Source organism: Rhyacophila brunnea, unplaced genomic scaffold (genome assembly GCF_057557595.1).
Source record: "Rhyacophila brunnea isolate RB1 unplaced genomic scaffold, BYU_Rbru_1.0 scaffold_24, whole genome shotgun sequence".
Classification (NCBI taxonomy): domain Eukaryota; kingdom Metazoa; phylum Arthropoda; class Insecta; order Trichoptera; family Rhyacophilidae; genus Rhyacophila; species Rhyacophila brunnea.
The window spans coordinates 19,843,988-19,864,935 of NW_028232904.1; the positions used below are offsets into that span (position 1 = coordinate 19,843,988).

Genomic DNA, 20,948 nt, shown 5'->3' on the forward strand with positions numbered 1-20,948 from the left:
GAGAAGATTATTAAATTAAAAGTCAACAAGAGTTCATCATAATCGGTAAATTAAAACTTGTGTATGGCGACAAATACAGGCTGATTTTTTTGAGTGCATCAGAGCCATTCAAAGAAAACGCGAGGCCCGGACAATCGCTATCCCCGAGAGTAATGTCATCTCCCTCCATTTTAGAAAGTGATAACACGCTGTCACTTTTATTCTTTGTGGTTTTTCGTCTGGATTCAGGACTTAGAGGTGGACAAATAACACACCGGAATTGTGGTGGAAACGGCGAGATGTATTTACGTTTAATATTATCTAATGGTTTCATTTTTATACAAATGCTTTTCAATTTAATTTTGGCGGATTGCGAGGTTAACACTGATTACTGCATTGCTGTCGAAAATGCTTTCTCGCGTTAAAACAAACGGCCGCGTACGAGCGGTACAAATACGGCGTTGCCGTTCGTATTTTTTTGTAACGGCATTCAGACAATGATGCCGGTCAGATATTTAACATTATTTATTTATTTTCGCAATCAACCCTTACTATTTGTTGGTTTGATACCAACATAGGCCTCTCCAGATACACATAGACATCCCCAAATGAGGACCATTCGGGGGTGTAACAGTAACCCCTTCAAAATTAAAAACTATGAAGAAGAAAATTTATTTTTTATTAAAATGCTAGTTTTTTTTCATACATAGGTGGTGAATTTTTTTAAAATGAGATGATAATGACATCTTATTTAGGTATTGTCCCAGTATTGTAGCTCAATTTGATATAAATAAAAAGAATTTCAATTTGTACACATTTATATTTTTATAAAAATCGACGTTTTTTTAAATTAAAATAAAAAAATATTAAACTATGAATTAGTCAAAAATCTCTTAGGCAGTGACGTCCCGTGGGGGTAGGCAGATTGAGCGTCGCTTGGGGGCAGTTACCCAAAGGGCGGAAAATCGAGGATAATCATTTGGTATACATGGAAATAGCTACCTAAACTTAGTAATAATGGAAATATCTTTCTATTCAAAAATTCAAAACAAAATGTAGGTATTAATTAGGGACCATAAAAGTTTTAACAGGACTTTATTTTTTTTCTCGGGCTCGCGATGTCTAGTTTACTTCCGTTGTCCTTGGACGTCACGTTCTTGGTGAATACCAATGACACGTGCATACCTAATTTAATATTTATCCTAATATGTTTGCCAGTCACTCGCGAGTTTTGGAAGTTGTCAGGTGTATTTTTTAATGTATCTATCTGAAACCGTAGACTCGCAATATTGTCTATTGAAGCAGAGATGGCATTTAAATTAGATTTAGTGGTATACCTATATCTCTTTTCGTAATGTATCCATACAACACATTTATTAGATATTGGTGTCATGAAAGGATGATAAAAAATACTGTATAAAAAAACGGGGCGGCATTTTGTCTAGGGACGTCACTGCTCGTAGGTACAACATAGAAAACTTAATAAACTAAATTGTAATAATAAATATGACCGTAAATATAATATGTAGGTAATAATAAGATGTGGTCCTATGACAAATTCACATTTTATAATATTTTTTTACAATTGTTAAGTTTATCTTTAAGTTTTTTTTTAATGTTTTCAGATCTTATATATTTATTAATTATTAACACAGTTGAAATTGTAAATTTTCAAAAAAATTTCTCAAATTGCCAGCTTCTTATTTTTTTCGCTAGGTGCCTCTGGTATATAAAGACATCGCCTTAAGGACTTTGGCACGAAAACTACTCTACTTGATGATAAATCAAATGAAATTTGAGCCAGTGTAATAAACCACCATTTTAAAACAAGAGATGATTTACAAAATGTTGAAAACAGTTATAATAATATATTACATATTAAACGCATATTTAAATTTAAAGTAAATTTACTCATCTCGGTCGCATGTGAACTTATATTCTTTCAATCCACATCTTCTCAATTATAATATAAGTACGAATTAAAGCAAAAACTAGACTAGAGCACTGGGAATAGTTGGTCATATGTGAACTTGCTCAGAAGATTGTTTATTTGTTCCAAAAGTACTGGACCCAGCCTGTCTTCCACTCCATTTGTGATTTCGGCACTCACAATATTCCAGAATCCATCACTGTTTTTAATGCCGTAGTTGATGATGACGTTGATTAATTCACCTGAAATCATATATTTATATAACACGTCATCTTCGTAGAGGGGGCGGAGTTTCTTTGTGTGATGGGCGTTAAATTATCGTAAAATTAGATTCATCATCATCAACCAGGGTCGATCCAGTGCCGTCCCGTGGGGGTAAGCAGATTGAGCGTCGCTTGGGGGCGGCAGTTACTTGAAGGGCGGCAAATGGAGCAGAGTCATTTGATTTATACAGAAATAGGTAAAGATCACTGGTCGGAAACAAAATGTATTAATTAGCATAAACGATTTAACAGAACTGTGATTTTTTGGCTGGTTCGCGATGTCTAGTTAACTTCCGTTGTCTCGTGCAAATTTGCGAATTACATTTGAATTATAGGTAGGTACATAAGTACTCAAGTACCTAATTAAGTTATCCAAATATTCTTGCCAGTCATTCACGAGTTTTAATTTTTGTCAGGTGTATTTTTAAATGTATCTGAAACCGTGGATGGAATTTAAATTAGATTTAGTGGTATGTATTTTGTCAGTAATGTATTCGTACAACAAATTTCTTAGATATTGGAGTCATGAAAAGATGATAAAAAATACTGTATAAAAATGTGTGCCTAGGGGCGGCATTTTATCTAGGGACGTCACTGGGTCGATCCAATGCTGGATGAAGACCTCCTCTGGCTCCCTCTATTCTCCCTAGTTATTTGCTGTCACGTATGTATACCAGACTTTATGAGCTCGTCTATCCAGCAGGTTTTAGGTTGTCCCAATACTTCAAATAAAACATTCTCAAAAATCACGAGGATCTCGTGTAGACCAATGTCAAGTATTTATTAAATCTTGTGATATGACTTACTTGTTGTTTTGTCGTCGGTCATAATATTCTCAAAGTAAACGTTTTTCGCAGAATTTACTGTGATGTCCAACTTAAGTGTCTTGGCTTCCATATATACTTGGTTGTCATCTTTTGTCACCAAGTCTCACCCCATGTCCACTTTTGCAGCTGTGTTAGCTAAAAATCAAAAAGCAGTGAATCAAATTAGTACTAAAATAATTACAAGATAAAAAGAACTTTTTATATACAACGTTTTTAAATTTTCTGTTTAATTATTATGCTCAATATGCTCAAACTTGTACTTGATATGAAGTAAATAAAAAACAAACAAATATAGAATACTGAAATGTCATTTTGACATTTCATTTTGATTTCCATAGTAACGCACGTATATATTAATAATTAAGTTGCTAGGACCACCCCCTTAGCAACCAATAATATTCTTTTACTTTTTACGGATTTTTCTGAAATAACTTTCTATACAAAACAGAATTAACTGAAAATTAATTAAATTCTGCTTAAATATGGCTAAAATTATTAAAATAATGTATTGGCATTGTGTTCTGATATACCAAAAGTTTTAAATGTCTAGTCTAGTCGGGAAGTTAGTTAAAAATCGATTGCAAGATTTGTACTGGACAAACAACCACCGGACAAACAAGAATACGAGCTAATAAAAACGTTGTAATAAATAAAATCATATTAACAACGAGTCACGGCCGTCAACTCAAAAATCGAAAACTATTATTATTATAGACAGAATAATTTTTTTATCAGAGCGTTGGAGCGGAGTTCGGAGCAGGAGCATGGAGCACCGAAAATTTGTAGTGCTCCACTGCTCCAGATGTTTTTTTATTATTAAATTTTCATCCTAAAATCTTTTATCTCATTATATTTGATACTTTGCAACACTGAAATTATTTAAAATACGAGAACACTGCTGAGTGATAAATAACCTCACTTTTTTTGACAGAAGAGGCAGATAATGATAGGCAATTTGTAGCAGAAATGTTGTTTAATATGATTAATAATGAAAAGGACGAATAATAAACCTCATTTCAAAACTACATTTTTTTTTATTTTTCAACATTTGTAGACATAATACCTATTAAAACTTTTTACTCGGAGCGGAGCAGACCCTGGAGCAGAGCTGGAGCAAGTACTAGGTCCCGGAGCGGAAATGGAGCGGAGCAACTTAAAAAAGGGTCTGCTCCAACCGTCTATTTTTTATCTATTATAGTTTGGCTTAGGCAGGGCTTAATGAATTATAAAAAAATTACCAAAAATATGTGTAATGTGTATACCTACTTAATCCAACGAAAACAAATAAGTATGAATGAAAAAGTGTGCACAATTTGGACGTATCGCCCAAAATAAACCAAAACTATTATGGTTTGGTATAGGCAGGGTTTAATTGATTTTTAAAAACTAACCAATAATATCTGTAAATTGTAGTCTTAGTTCAATAAAAATGAATACGTATGGCTAACAAAGCTTAATGAGCACTATTTATGGCGGATCTTAACAGCCTACCTCCTCTCTTCGCTACTGGTTAGTAGTCACTTACTGTAATTTGCAGAAAGTACCCCCGATCCACTGACAGGGAAAAATATCAGCGTTCCTGATGCGCTGTATTGCCCTTTGACGAAGATTTCTGGGAAGTACGTCTCGACCCTGATTTTCCTCTCATCCATGTCTATCCTGGAAGAATACTACAATATTCAATTTGGCCCAATGGTGGTTGTGTAGAAGTAGAAGTAAAATAATTACGAACAACACCCAGGGCTTGAGAAAATCACATACATACATTTAATGTGACACCACCGGCAATTGAACCTGTATTTTCTGGTTAAGAATAATGTTCCCTGTAAGGTGTGCGCATGTGCGCGCGCACATCTACCAAAATGTGTCCGCACACATGTTTTCATCCCCCGCACAGTCTTCACACAAAAATGTTGTAAAATAATGTTTCCTTTGCCAGATCATATGCACAATTCTTCGACTCATTTCTCGGAAGGCGAAGGTCAAGTGCGACCAACGGGACGGGATCACTATATCCGTCCTGTTATATCGCGTGCCTAAGTATATAAAAAGAAGATACGTATTTTAGTGTACAACACCGAATCAATGTTAATGCCGAATATCAACGAATACTTTTTTTCTATATTTCCTATTGTTTATTGTTATTATTATATAAAATCACTGAAATTAATAAATAAAATGAAAATATAAGTTTTAATGAAAAATTATATGTGTGCTTGTGGGGGGGGGGGTGTAAATTTACCGCACCGGGTGACACCAACTCTAGTTACGCCACTGCTCAGATGCGTTAATGATCCGCACACACAATAGAAAAATTAGAGGGAACGTTGGTTAAGAAAAGAAGCCAATGTGTTACGAATTGGACTAGTCACTAGTATGAAGCAAATTAATAGCCATATCATAGAGTTCCATATATTTTGTGCAGGAAAAATGGTTATTCTAATTTAGTTTTCATCTCTTTCTTGATTCATGAAAAACTATACCTATAAACAACGTATGACCTGCAAAAAAATGTCAAGTTAAAGATCATTTTACCTATGGAGATGTGAATAAGAAAGGGGCTAGGTAAGTTTGTTATGATAAGACTCAGGTATGATGATGTGTTAGTAAGGATTGCAATACCAGTATTCCAGTATTTTTTGATACCGAAATACTGGTTTTAAAAACCAGACAATACCGATTTATTCTGTATTAAAAGTGGAAAGAAAATGTATTAATTAACATGGAAGGTTTAAGAAGACTGTATTATTTTTGTCTGTTTACGTCGTTAGTTTGTATTATCAGCTCTAGTGGGGAATATTTCATGATTTAATAATAATTATACTCTATAATGGACTTGTCTGTGCTTAATGTTTTTACGTTTCACTACCAAAGAATAGCTTATAAAATAATAATAAAAAAAAAAATTGGTGGAAACAGTGATCAATATTGTATTTAGTTTTACTTATTACGGGATAAAAGTAAAGAAATTGCAAGTTATCAGTGGGACACAATTAGGGAATCCAATCCCGAGCCAAAATTCTGATCTCGGGATTTCGGGATTACAATTTGACAATCCCGAGATCCCGGGACTTTTTTTGTTTCATTGTTAATATAAAAATTTTATATTTACACATAACATTGATAAAATCGGTCAAAAATAAATCTACTATAATTTATAATACTTAAGACATTTATTGTTAATATTATATATCTACGTTCAATCTTGGAAATACATAAGTTTAATGGAGTAAATAATATTAAATATATATATAAATAATAATGTGAATTTAATACGAGATTGCTGTTTCTGATAGTAAAGACTTAACGAATGGATTAGCGAGATTTAAAATAGTAAAGCAAATAATCATGGCGTACCTACTTATGGCCTTTCCGCTTCATAAATCTAATTAGTCAGCCAAATATGAAATTGCCGTAAAACGTATGAGATCATGGTGGAATTACTTTGTTAAAAGTGCGAAGCATTGTTTTTTTTCAATCTTTCTCATTTTTAATAATTCATGTGAAAAAATAAAATGAATCGGCAACTTACACATGGGTATAAATCAAACTTCATTCAAACTGAGTTTATTTCTAATGTAGTTATTTTTTATTAAAAGTATTTTTTCTGTTATATTTTCGCTTTTCTTTTATGTTCCATAAAAATTAATAAAAAAATCAATCCCGAAATCCCGGGATTATGTTTATCAATCCCGGGATTTATAGGTATCGAAAATAGCTCGGGATCCCGGGATTGGAATCCCTAGACAAAATATACCTACAAGTCGAAGAACAACTTTATAATATAAAGTTATTTAAAGATCATTCGAAGTAGAAAGTACCAATAGTTCAACTACTAGGTATTTGTAAACATCAGTATCTCTACCGTATCTTATATTTACATAAATTTAAAGGTTTAAATAATTATATGTAGGTACCTATTTAGATAATTTTGCTATAAAATATTAATATTTTAAAGAAATTTTAATATTTTTATTTTTTTTATTATATTCCACGAATACCGGTATTGATACCGGTATTCAATAGGAACCGAAATACCGGTATTATTATTTTCATTCGGTATTGCAATCCCTAATGGTGTGTGAGTGAGAAAATACCTTTTTATTCCTCTATAAATATAATATAAACGGTATTACAATACAAAAAAATAATAATAACGACGATAGTGGATCAGATTACAAAACAGATAATTAATACTATCGCAGTAGTAAGCAAGTAGATTGTTTGTATACTGTGAAATAACGAGTGTGACGCGATGCTTTTAATGCAAATGCTAAAGAGATAGTGAATGTAAATGAGTGAATACGTGATTTTGTATTTTTTTTTTTTTTTTTTTTTCCTACCTTTTCTTCTAACTGAAACCTTGTGAGGTCTGAGAGGCAGACCTCGGTTTCCTGACTATTATTTCTAGGGTTGGGTCTTGTAAGTACATTAATGCCCTTTCCCGCATGTAATCTAGCTAAGTATTGAGCTGTTGAATTTACATTTACCTTCGCTTTTCAAACAAGTCTTTCGAGGGAAAACAGTTAAGAAAAACCCTCTTCCGAATATTGTCCTTATGGGTCCAACAAACAAAAAGTTCATCCTTTAGCGGGATGTTCGGCTTGAGATTATGATCTTGTGTGGATCATTTTATAACATCAAAGATGTTCGCCCAGTCCCTAGGGGGTATACCCCGTTTTCTGTTTTCCACAAGTTTAGCTCTCACCTGGGCTTTGAGCCCGAGTCTCATTCTGATGTACATTCTAAAGCTACCTAGTTTAACTCTTAGGGCTTCCAAACATTCTTTTACCTCTACCGCTAGACCCTGGAAGGGATCCGGCGGGGTCAGAGTACTGCCGGCCGCATCCGCTGTGGAAGAGGTACCTGTAATTGAGTGAGGAGGGGGTGGATCATCAGGATTTGGAGAGTCAGGGGGCATCATCTTATGACGGAGCCTAGCTTCCTTGCGCTTGTGCTTAAAATTTTGAATTTTGTTGGCAAATAGTGTAGGTTTCTTATGAGGCCCTTCTGTCAGTCTATTCAAGAAGGTCTCTCTGTATTTAGTTATGGTTTCGGCAATGTCGATTCCATCGTGTTTAGCATTGATGCGTTTGATGCTATGGTGAGGCTTGAGTTCGTAGACGATTCGAAGGCATCTGTTCTCTATTGTTTGCAGCATCTTTAAATTGGATTTAGTGATGTCAGTAGTCCAAATTGGGGATGCATACAGCATGGTTGGTTTAATAACCATGCTATATAGTGCCTTTTTGTTTTCTTCTGAGAGACAACTTCTACGGTTGAAGATGGGTCTAAGAACCCCCATCGCCATAAAGGCTTTTCGCCTGGCTTCTAATAGGTGAGGTGTCCAGTTCAATCTATGGTGAAGGTATACCCCGAGGTATTTCACAGTGTTACTGAATGAACAGGGAATGTCACAAACAGTAATTTTTCCTTTATAGGATTTTTGGCTCCGCGAGAAGAGAATCGCCTCCGTCTTCTCCGCGTTAACTTTAAGTCTCCAGCGACTGAAATAATCAGTTAGATGTCGAGTGCCCTTTTCTAAGTTCCTAATCGCCGTGTCAGTCTGGCGGCTGGTGGAAAGGATGGCTGTGTCATCTGCGTATAGCGCCAGTGTGCAGTTGGCGGGATTTGGCATATCACTTATGAAATGATTGAAGAGCCTAGGCCCCATCAAACTGCCCTGTGGTACCCCTGCATCGATAGTGCGGTGAGATGAATTCTCCCGTTTGACCACTGCAAAAAGCGCTCGACCGCTCAAGTAGTTCTGGATGATTTTTGTGATGTACACGGGCATGTTTGTGGTAAAAAGTTTGTGGATTAGACCGTCATGCCAGACCGTATCAAATGCCTTTTCGAGGTCCAACAGAACCATACCAGTGGTCTTGCGTTGCCTCATATCGGCCATCACAATCCCGGTAATTCTGGAGAGTTGTAGGGTCGTTGATAGACCCTTCCTGAAACCATATTGGGTGTCCGGGAGGACTTGATTGTGGGATGGGAGAAAGCGTCGAAGGATCACTTTCTCGAAAAGTTTGCTTATGCCATCTAGTAGACTTATAGGTCTGTAGTTTACAGCCAAAGAGTGGTCTTTCTTGGGTTTTGCTATAGCGACAACGTGAGCCGTTTTCCAGGTCTTTGGAAAGTATCCGCGCAGCAGACATGCATTGAAAATCTTAGCAATATGTATCCGCGCCTTCTCGGGAAGTCGTTTCAACATGTAATTTGTGATATTGTCTCGTCCGGGTGCCTTTCTGGCGATCAAGGTATTGATAGATCTAGAGATCTCGCGCGGTTCAACAATTTTAACATCATCGGGATCGATGTCTTCTTTCGCAAGTGCAAGAATTGAGTTGTTCACCAAGGCTTTAGTAGCTGAATCGGTGTCCGACTGGATTTTAGTATTATTGACGAACGCATCGGCAAGTGCGTCTGCTTTTTCGAGATCTGAGTACACGAAATTTCGACTAGTCGCATTCTCTCTGAGGGGCTTTATAACAGACGGGCCCGTTTTAATCGCCCTGGATAGTGCCCAGAGCGAGTTCCGCGGGTCGTCTGTATAAATTCTGCAGTCCTTGAGTTTATTGTCCCAATGCTCGGCTTGTAGTTCTGATACTATCTTCTTGATTTTACCTTGCAAAATATTGATCTCACGTTTGATGAAGTGATTTGTGCGTCTAGCTTTGTTCCAGTCCTTGCGTAGCTGGTTTCTAGTATTGATGAGCTCTCTGGCCTCATCATTAAGATCCACCCTGATGGGATTTTTCTTGATTTTCGGAATATAGCGACGTCTCGCTGTGAGAATAGTATCAGTGAGTTCGACGGCCGCTGTCTCTATCTCTACCTCCGTTTGAAAGGTTCTAGGCGTGAGATCAATGCATCGATTAATATGCCTCTTAAATAGGTGCCATTTGTCTTTAGAGTAGTCAAATTGGATTTTACTTTCTTTATCGTATTCGCCTCCAACTTCGAAATAAATTGGCAGGTGATCCGACTTCAGAGCATTAACAACTCTCGGGACACCGGTTTCTGGGGAGTTGTTTGCTATCACAAAATCTAAAACTGCTGGGTTGCAACGAGCTTGGACACGAGTCGGCTCGTCAGGATGTGAGATTGAGAAATCGTATTTCTCTGTAATCTTTAAGAGGGCATTGCCACGGGCGTTGTTGGAATGGCAGTTCCAAATCTTATTATGTGCATCAAAATCACCTGCTAGGATGACTGAGCCTCTGAGGTTGGCAAGGTAGACTACCTCTGCCTCGCTCATTTTTTCTTTGGCATGCCCATATACCGAAATTATGGCATTTAGGCGTCCATTTAAGTTTACTTCAACTGCCGTGGCTTCAAATCCAATGAGAGGCTTAATTGGGATGTGAGCATGTTTTAAGTCTTGATTGACTAGTATCATGACACCCCCACCCTTTGCTGGGAGAGGGCGGTCCTCACGATAACAGTCAAAACCGGGAACGGAGAAACGGTCTTTTGGTTTAAGGAATGTCTCCTGAATTAAAGCAATGTCCACGTCTAGCACCCGGAGTAGGTCAGTCAACTCCGGTCGCTTATCGCGCTGAGCAATGCTGCGGGCGTTCCAGGAGATTATTTTTAGTGGGCGTGTGTTAGCCATTTAGGGTAACATGCCGCATTTAATAAGCAGAGATTCGGCTCTGTCAAGCCTTTCCTCCATGGACAGGGTAGGCTCTGCTCGGATAGAGCGAGTCATTTTGATACATTCCAGTATGGCTGGAATGTCATCAATGGTGACACCATCCCCTCCATGAAGGAGTGAATTCAGTGCTTCTACCAGAGTTGAAGGAATGGTCCTACTGTGGGGGCTTGACTGATTGGCTGCTGCGGAAGCAGATGTTTGCGGTCCCGTGAGAGCTGCCGTGTATGATAGTATTTGGGGGTCTGCCGCTCGGGAGACTGATTTGTGCGGCATGGCTTTGGTCTTAGGAGTCGCTGAGGCTGCTCTGCGAGCTGCTATTGCCTTAGCGTAGGCAATACGCTTAGGGCATTGCCTGAAATTGGCTGGGTGGTCCCCGCCGCAGTTGCAGCACCTGACTCCTGGGGAACCTATGGCACTACCTTTAGGGCGGGGGCATTCCTTTGATGCATGAGCATCCATACATTTGACGCACCTTGCGTCTCTATTGCAGTTATGGGCCGAATGACCGAACTGTTGGCATCTATAGCACTGAGTGCCAGCATTGTTTGACTTGCCCCTGAATTTCTCCAGGGACACCTTGACATGAAAAATTTCTCTAACCTTGTTTGACATAAACTGCGTGTCGGAGCCAGGGGGCATTTGCACCAGGAAGAGGGGATTTCTGGTGGTGGTCGGATTTTTGGATCTCATTAAAGAGACTGATATTACCTCAAAGCCTCTCGCTCTGAGGTCCTCCGAGATTTCTCTCGGTTCTATGTTGGGAAGTCCCTTTATAACTACCTTGCAGGTTCTATCCTCTGCAAGGGTGAATGTGTGAAAAACGGCTCCAGAATCTCGTAGACCGTTAACAAGAAGTTTGTGCGCAACTACTGATTCCGTTTGCACGGAGTAGTTTGGTCCTCTAATTTGGATGGAGCATTTATTTTCACCCAGGAATGTATTGAGACGGTCTATTACCGTCTTATGGTTTTCTCCCATTACTGAGAGAATGACAGGAGGGACTCGGGTTTTGCGAGCCTTGGGAAGATTTGCAGAAGAGGGGGGGAGTTTTGGTGGGGCAGTTGGGAGTATTTCCTCTGGGTTAAGTGCCATAAATTTGTTCGCTGTTGGCACAAATGTTGGGGAAGTCGAGAGCGGCCGTTTTGGGGCCTTTGCAGTGCCTCTCTGCCACTTAAAAGGAAATTTGGGAATCTGAAGTTCCGGAAATTCCGTCTCCATATCCTGGGAGAGGTTATTGAGGGTGACCTCAATAGCGGTGTCCTCAGTGGGGGCTAGAGACCTTGACGAAAAAGTAGGGTTTATGACTCTATCATGGGGTTTTATAAGAGGGGGTATTTGGAGGGGTTTTCGCACTGAAGATGCTTGAAAGAAAGGTGAAGAAAGTGCTTTTTTCATATTTTTCTCCATCGTAGTTTTTAGAGATTTATCCTAACCGGCAGCTTGCTAGGCAGGCTACCGCCGAAGGCTCGCATATTTATTGACTGTGAACCTACTGTACATGGCCCCCACAAGGGGGGGAGCTGACAGGGCTGTAGCCTGGGGGCCCGGGCTCAGGAGTGGCCCGGCGAGGCGACTCGACCAAATAAATAAGATAACAAGAGACACAAATCACAAATTTGCTTGAATAGTAAAAAAATCGCCTGCGCGCTATTTTCCTTAAACATTATTATTATTTTAAATTATGTGGTTGTACAATACAATTTTTAATTGTGTATCATTACTCGACATCTCCATAATTCGAATAGATGTATTAAAATATACAATAAAACACTAAATATACAGATTAATTTTACCACGTGTATCATTTTGAAAATGCTACTGTAGAGCGTCACACTTTCTTTATCCTTAGCGATAGATAGGGGGGCCCGCTTCGCGATGTGGGGCCCATGCTGCTGTATAATGTTATATGTTTGATTTTTAGTTGCTTATTTAGGTGAGTTACCTGAATAGTTGATATGTTTTCGTTTCCTAATTGTTTCGTGATTCTAAAGTGATTTTTTTACGTTAAGTCATGGTGGTCGGTAGGGTATTCACCTTCCGTATCGTTTTACAATAATTTACAAAGTTTGTGGTTTACATTTTGATATGCTGAGCCATGCTGGATGGTAGGGTGTTTAACCAAGATGGTTTTAATTTGTATCTTTTTTCGAAATGTATTGCGATTTCTCATGGAATCCCTGGCATACTTTACATATCCCTAAGGTTCCATAGAATCCCTGTTGAGAATCACTCGTCTAGACAGTCTATGTAAATTACCAATAACAGGTAATTGACATCATAAAATAAATTTACATGGGTTACATGGACAGAACGGATAATAAATAGAATACCGATAGGCAATATTCATTACGCCGCATGGTGAAGCAGGCTTTTGAATGTGTGAGTGTCCTACGAAAATGAAGCACGCATTATGCACGTTCAATAGTGTGTGTAATACACCAACATTAAATGAGCGTAAATGCATAAACCGAGAGCAGTTTTTAGTATTCGACGTAAAACGTATTGTGTATTTCAGTTCCCATTATTTCTGAGTTCCCTGGTTACATGCTATCAATTATAAATGTCATGGTACAAAACGTATGCACTTACGCGAGACTCCGTATAATGAAATTCGAACATCCTAATAGTTCGATGGTGCCAACTGTCATCATGACTGATCTGGAAGGCCCGGCTGGCTGGCTGGAGAATACGTTATACGCATGTATTGGCTCACTGGAGACTATGCCCAGGTCAGTCATTCCTAGAATAACAATTTCTTTATAATAATAATATACCTATCATCAAATATATAAAAATTACAATTATTGAACATGATCACCATCGGCGCTATAACCTAATCTGGATTTTGGCTGCCTCCAGGAAAGTCTCTAATCAATTTTTATGTGTGCGGACCAAGCGGACCATGCAGCCACACATCAAGATGGCAGCTAAGGCTTAGCCTATCAGAAGATGGCTAAGGATCGTGAAAATTGGGGACTTAGCGTTGGTCCTTTAAGATCACATACGGCGCAATATTAAAACTTTTTAGTGTTCTTAGTTTTTTATAGTTTTCTCTTTTATATATTATTTTGTAGGCTTCAGTTGAGACAATTAAGGCTAACATACAAGGTAATCCAGTTCTTGACCGGCCATGGTGACTTCGCAACCAAGTTACATGGTTTTTGTTTAGCAAATGGGCCGGAATTAACATGCGTGTACGACCATCAAGACGCTGAAAACATCAAGTAGGAACATGGTTTCTTCTTATTGTGCCATCCCCTAGCGGAGGTCGGCCACCATCAAGGCGATCTCATCTTTGTCGTCTGCTACCCGGAACAGTTCAATGGAGCTGTACTCGTACCAATCACGGAGGTTCTTAAGCCACTAAATGCGGCGCCGTCCTCTGCTACACTTCCCATTGATCTTTCCTTGAATGACAAGTTGGGGAATGCTGTATTTTTGTCCTCTCATAATGTGGCCGAGGTACTGTAGTTTCCTGGTTTTGATACTACGTAGAACTTCTCGGTCCTTCCCCATTCGATTGAGAACTTCAACATTTGTCACGCGGTCAATCCAAGGAATTTTGAGGATGCGCCTATACAGCCACATCTCGAAAGCTTCAAGTCTCCGTGACATCTCTTGGTTTAGCGTCCGTACTTCCATACCATAGAAAAGAATTGAGAGAACATTATAACAACGTACCATACGCAGTCTCAGACCTAAATTAAGATCTCGATTGCTAAGGAGGCGTCTCATTTTGAGAAATGCGCTCCTTGCGATTTCAATTCCAGTTTTTATTTCCTGAGACTGACCCCATTTCTCATTGACACGTGTACCTAAATATTGGTGGTATTGAACATGGTTAGCGACAGCCAAATCGTTTGGGTTGCAATCATTAAGTTCCTCACGACAGCATCCCTAATGGTTATATATAAAATTATTATAAAAACCTACTCACCATTATTAGCTATGAACGGCTTGACCTTCGTAACGGAATCTCTCACACATCTTGACAGCTGAGGGTCATTTCGGTGACAGACGGATATATAATTAGCTAAAACAAATAAACATGGCGGTAGAAACATTTTTATAAACCTCAGAAACGTACACAAAACTAAGAGTTTAGACAGAGCATCTTTCACTTCCCGGGTTAGTAATCTTATCCATTAATCTGTCTTCAATTATTCATGAGAATTAAAACAAAAATAATTACAAGATAAAAAGAACTTTGGTACAGTTCGGTTGTGAGCGGAAAACACATTTTGAAAATACACAATATACTGGATTATTTGTTAGATTAACCTAACAAAACCAAACCTAACCTAACCTAAACTCACTCAAACTAATATATAATCCAGTATATCGGGTATTTTCAAAATGTGTTTTCCGCTGTATTCCTCATAACCGAACTGTGCCAGAAATTTTAATATAAGTTTTTAACGTTTTTAAATTTTCTGTTGAATCATATAAACTTGACTTGACTAGCTTAAACGATCAAAACACAATGTACTTGACATGTCATATTGATTTCCATAGTAACGCACGTATATATTAATAATTTAGTTGCTAGGACCCCAGACCCTAGCAACCAATAATGGTGTCGAAATAACTTTTCATACAAAACAGAATTAGCTGGAAATTAATTCAATTCTACTTAAAGATGGCTAAAAGTATTAAAAAAGTGTTATGATGTATTCTAAAAGTTTCAAATGTCTAGCTAGTCGGGAAGTTAGTTAAAAATCGATTGCAAGATTTGTACTCATCGCAATCGGATGAATGGAATAGGAACTCATACAAATAGAAGAATATAGAATAGGAGAAGAAGATGGTCGTACTAATTCAGAAACCTTTGCGGGTGTTATCACAACAACTGACGAAGGTTTCATCGCAATCGGATGAATGGTATAGGAACCATACAAATAAAAGAAGATATAATGAAGAAGACGAAGAAAATGTTTGTACAAATTCATAAACCTTTGCGAGTGTTGGCACAACCACTGACGAAAGTTTCATCGCAATCGGATGAATGATATAGGGACCATACGAATAAAAGAAGAAATAATGAAGAAGAAGAAGAAGAAGAAGAAGAAGATGGTTGTACTAATTCAGAAACCTTTACGGGTGTTACCACAAAAACTGATGAAGGTTTCATCGCAATCGGATGAATGATATAGGAACCATACGAATAAAAGAATACATATATAATAAAGAAGAAGAAGAAGATGGTTGTACAAATTCAGAAACCTTCGCGGGTGTTGGCACAACCACTGACGATCGGAATCGGATGAATGATATAGGGACCATACGAATAAAAGAAGATATAATGAAGAAGAAGAAGAAGAAGAAGATGGTTGTACTAATTCAGAAACCTTTACGGGTGTTACCACAACAACTTATGAAGGTTTCATAGCAATCGGATGAATGATATAGGAACCATACGAATAAAAGAAGATAGAATGAAGAAAAAGAAGAAGATGGTTGTACTAATTCAGAAACCTTTACGGGTGTTACCACAACAACCGATGAAAGTTTCATCGCAATCGAATGAATGGTATAGGAACAATACGAATAAAAGAAGATAGAATGAAGAAGAAGAAAAAAATAATGATTTTTATAATTTAGAAACCTTCATGGGTGTGCATACAACCACTTACCAAAATTTCATCGCAATCGGATGAATGGTATAGGAACCATACGAATAAAAGAAAATAGAATGAAGAAGAAGAAGATGATGATGATTTTTCTAATTCAGAAACCTTCATGGGTATGCATACAACAACTTACCAAAATTTCATCGCAATCGGATGAATGGTATAGGAACGCATACGGGACAGACACACAGACAGACAGACATACAGACAGACAGACATTCATTTTTATATATTAGTATAGCCTATACTCTTCGCGAAAGTGCAAGCAATAAGTTGACAAAGTTTTATCGCAATCGGATGAACGGTATGGCAGTGCATTCAAAACGAACAAACAAACAAACAAACCCACAAACAAATATTATTTTTTATATACCTATTAGAAGATTAGTAAAAATGTTACAATATATGAGAGTATCAACAATATTTTTCATTTATTTTTGGGATCAACATCTCAACATCGTATATCTCGTTCTCAAACTCATCGATAGGGTATTTTTTTTTTAATATGAAATCACCGAAAAACCATTTTTAAACTTTTTGGTTTTTATCCTGTTTTCATTCTCAGGTCTTCAATTTTTCTTCAAATTTAATTTTATTATCATCTCATACAACAATTCTGACTCTTCATAATATGAATTAACACATATTCATCATCATCTCATCAGCTGGGGTCGATCCACTGCTGGATGAAGGTCTCCTCTAGCTCTCTCTATTCCTCTCGGTTCCATGTACTTTGCTGCCACGTCCACCGAATTACATGAGTTCATATATCCAGCGGGTTTCAGTGCGTACCTGTGGGCGTTTCGTTTCTCTTGGGTACCGTTGTACAACAGCATTTATCCAGCGGTTGTCCACTCTCCGAGCAACGTGTCCAGCACATTACCATTTCATACGTTTAGCGACATCTATCATATTGCATACTCTTATCTGCTTTCCGATCCATTGGTTTCTTTTGTGATCTTTACGCGTTATGCCTAATATGCACCTTTCTAAGCATTCACTATGTCCATGTTTATCATGCTTATGTGAGCATTGGTAGCACACATTGGTTGAAATGAGAGATCACTTTTGAAGATACTGAATAATATCTAGAACAAATCAATTATACCGCAACATAATAAATTATATATTTCGTAGACGCAAACCAATAAATTTTTGATTTCAGAAATATTACATTTTGTTAGTATTGACAGATGGCAATATAAAAAAAAATAGTCTTTTTTTAATTTCATAGGTGGCAGTATTCATTCCAATTTTAATTAAGTATTTTATTTCGTACTAAAATAATAACAATTGTATTTTTGACAAATTGCTGTTTTACCTATATATTTCCTTATATTAGACCGTATAGTTTAATTCAAATTTATTTATTTTTACATATGTACGGTGGACATTGCAAGTTATCGCTATATTATAATGGAAGACCAAAACATGACATTTATAAACAATTAAAACAATGTAGTTAAATGACAAAAACAACTCAAATGGAATAGTACAAAACTTAAACCCATTAGAATTTAAATTCAAATTCCATCAAGTACCTTCGGTCCATAGTATTCATATATTATGTTGAATTATTAATTATTTATTATTATTAATTAATTACCTATATTGAATGTTTGATTCATTTCTTTGTCGCTAAATAAACAAGTAGGTATGTATCGAACACATTTTATTTTTAATATAACAAATCTATCCACATAATACAATAAATACATCCACATACATACATACGAATGTTGTACTTATATCAATAACATTGACCATAATATTATAGTCTCGTATGTAAACCATTAAAATATTGATCTAAATAATGATGAGACGATCATTTTATCTAGGGATTGCAATACCGGTATTCCAGTATATATCAATACCGAAATACCGGTTTTAAATATCCAAATACACCCTCGTTTACGTTTTTAAGATGAATCATAAAAGTTATGTGCTGCTTAAATGCAAATAAATCTATTGAGTGAATCCAACAGGAGCCGTTGCCCGGAATAATGTTGTATCCAACAAAATTGTCAATATTGAGTTATTGATGGAATAATGTTGGGTATGTTTTTATGCATCGTTTAAGGTAGGTAGTATGGCAAAGAAAAAATATTTAGGCTTGTGGCAGCATTTTAAAGTTATTGGTTTGTGCAGTGACGTCCCTAGACAAAATGCCGCCCCTAAGCAGCGTCAAAATGCCACCCCATTTTTATACAGTATTTTTTATCATCCTTTCATGACTCAAATATCTAAGAAATGTGTTGTATGGATACATTACTAACAAAATATATACCTACCACCACTTACATCTTATTTAAATGTCATACTTCAATATACAATATTGCGTGTCTACAATTTCAGATACATTTAAATATACACATGACAACTTTCAAAATTCACGAATGACTGGCAAACATATTTGGATAAATTAATTAGGTCAGTATGTACCTACCTATAATTCAAATATAATTCGCAAATATGCACGTGTCATTGATAGTCATCAAGGATGTGACGTCCAAGGACAACGGAAGTAAACTAGACATCGCGAACCCGACAAAAAAAAATCAGGCCTGGTAAATCTTTTATGTTAATTAATACATTTTGTTTCCAACCAGTGAGCTCAACCTTTTAATGGAAAGATATTTCCGTTATTACTAAGTTTATATATGTACCTATTTATATACACCTAATGATTCTCCTCGATTTGCCGCCCTTCGAGTAACTGCCGCCCTCAAGCGGCGCTCAATCTGCCTACCCCCACGGGACGTCACTGGGTTTGTGGAAGAACGTTGTATATGCTATTGTCAAAATGGCGTCGCCATCCGTCAATATCACGGAGCGTGGTATAATTCACTTGAATAAAGGAAGAAAACGGACATCTAATGTTTTAAACTTGACAAATATTAAAGCTAGGAAGCTGAAGGATGTAGGAAAAGAGTATTTATCCAGAAAAAATATTATTAAGCCTGCAATTTACCCGTGGAAACAGTTTTGTGGAATAATGTTGTATACCATTTGACAGTTCTGTTGATCTCATGAATAAAATTACTTATTACGTTCGACATATTATTATATGTCGAACGTTAATTGATTGTATTCAATTGATTTATCCATATTGTTATTGGAAATGTTGTTTGATAATAATGCTGGCATTGTAGTGCTCTATATATTGTAACTTAATCTAACACCGTTTCAATTTTTTTTAATCGTTCCTCGTTCTATTTTGCAATGTCGCGTTTGTGCCAAAAAAAAAAAATCTGGGATGTGTTCTCGATTTTAATATCAAGATAAATATTCAATTAGCATTCAGGTTACTGAATCACAATGGACAAAGTCATCATCTCGTCTCATATATTGAGAGTCGAATGTCGGACGCTATGTTCAAAAAGCAGACGAAGATAATTCTAATCTCAAAGACCTCAATGACATGTGTGAATTCATGTTAGATGAGCATGCTGCCTTTTTTAAGGCACTATTGAGTGAAGCAGAATGAATAGAATACATTTTGCGGAATAATGTTGTAAGTATGTGAAATTTTCATATACAACATTTTTCCACTAATTTACTATATTTTTTTGTAATAAATCCAAGTTTAATTGCCTTTCTTCGCCACTTTACATTTAAAACTCTTAATAATTGTATGTTTATTGTATTTAAAATATAAAATGTAACAAAACATAACTGGTTTATTGTTGGATACAACGTTATTCCAGGCAACGGCTCAATCAATATATTCAAATTATTTATAAAAAAATCACTATTTCTACAATTATGGGCAATACATATTTTTAAATGTTAACATAATAAATGTAGGTATGTAGGTTTTTGCTATAAAATAATATTTTTAAAAGATTTTAATAGCTATATTTATTAACTACTATAATAAATTTAAGCACCTACTTCTGTTTTTTTAATATTAATATTTTCATTCGGTATTGCAATCCCTACTTTTATCTAAAGGTCTCAAGAATTGTCCGTTATCAACCAACTAAAAGTCAGAATTTGAAAACTTAGCTATTGATTCGGAAATGCCGAAAATTAAGATGCCGAAAGGCGAAACCCGGGTCGCAAAAAACGACTCAAATAGAATAAAACAATACTTAAATCCGTTAGAATTACTAGTATTATTTTTTACTAATTTCAAATAATAAATTTTATTATTATTAAAATTTCAATCATAAATAATGATGACAAATAAATACTTACGAAGGTTTTTACACTCGTAAGGATGTGATAATAGGGATACAATGCTTGCTGTGAACATTACCACTAATAATTTTGACATTTTTGTGAAATTAATAATTCTTTTCAACGGTTTTTATAAAATTAACAATACTCTACTTGATGCTAAAAACAAACTGGTATTTTTATAAATATTTTACGCTAAATATTTTGTATAATAAATTTAATCAGATCTGATGTGCACAACGTTTGGTTTCCGTACCAAATATTGACATTCGCAGTAACTTGAATGCCTATAGTAATATTGTGCGAGTCATGAGGATCCGGGCCACACATCAGCGCTCGAAATGGCAAAGTTTACGAACCGGAGGGCTCGACAATTTTCTGAATAATATATTGGTTACATGTAAGTTGTACGTATGCAGTTCATCGTAAGACACTTCTTCGTGAGCCGTTGTACTTGAAACATGTGTTCGT

The 20,948-nt window shown here is 36.5% G+C and overlaps 1 protein-coding gene across 2 annotated transcripts; it reads right to left on the bottom strand.

The window, feature by feature from the left end:
- Positions 1–641: 641 nt before the first annotated feature.
- LOC147069145 (uncharacterized) lies at positions 642–20,650 on the bottom strand. 2 transcript variants are annotated; one of them, XM_085950979.1, is made up of 7 exons: positions 20,496–20,649; positions 17,088–17,383; positions 14,603–14,698; positions 13,255–13,405; positions 4,525–4,658; positions 2,979–3,134; positions 642–2,151 (listed from the first exon to the last, which is right to left on the bottom strand). In XM_085950979.1, the coding sequence occupies exons 2-6, from the start codon at positions 17,179–17,181 to the stop codon at positions 3,103–3,105; spliced, it is 507 nt and encodes a 168-aa protein (XP_085807105.1). In that variant the 5' UTR covers positions 17,182–17,383; positions 20,496–20,649; the 3' UTR covers positions 642–2,151; positions 2,979–3,102. The 2 variants fall into 2 exon arrangements, with proteins under 2 accessions (XP_085807105.1, XP_085807107.1); XM_085950981.1 differs by lacking the exon at positions 17,088–17,383 and having other exon boundaries at positions 783–2,151; positions 20,496–20,650.
- Positions 20,651–20,948: the final 298 nt, after the last annotated feature.

Excerpts from the sequence above, each read along its gene's own strand:
- LOC147069145 (XM_085950979.1), bottom strand. The coding sequence starts at position 17,181 with ATGGTAATGTGCTGGACACGTTGCTCGGAGAGTGGACAACCGCTGGAT. Across the intron at positions 13,406-14,602 it reads GCCGTTCATAGCTAATAATG|GAATGACTGACCTGGGCATA; the intron begins GTGAGTAGGTTT and ends TTGTTATTCTAG. Across the intron at positions 3,135-4,524 it reads GGTACTTTCTGCAAATTACA|CTAACACAGCTGCAAAAGTG; the intron begins GTAAGTGACTAC and ends TTTGATTTTTAG.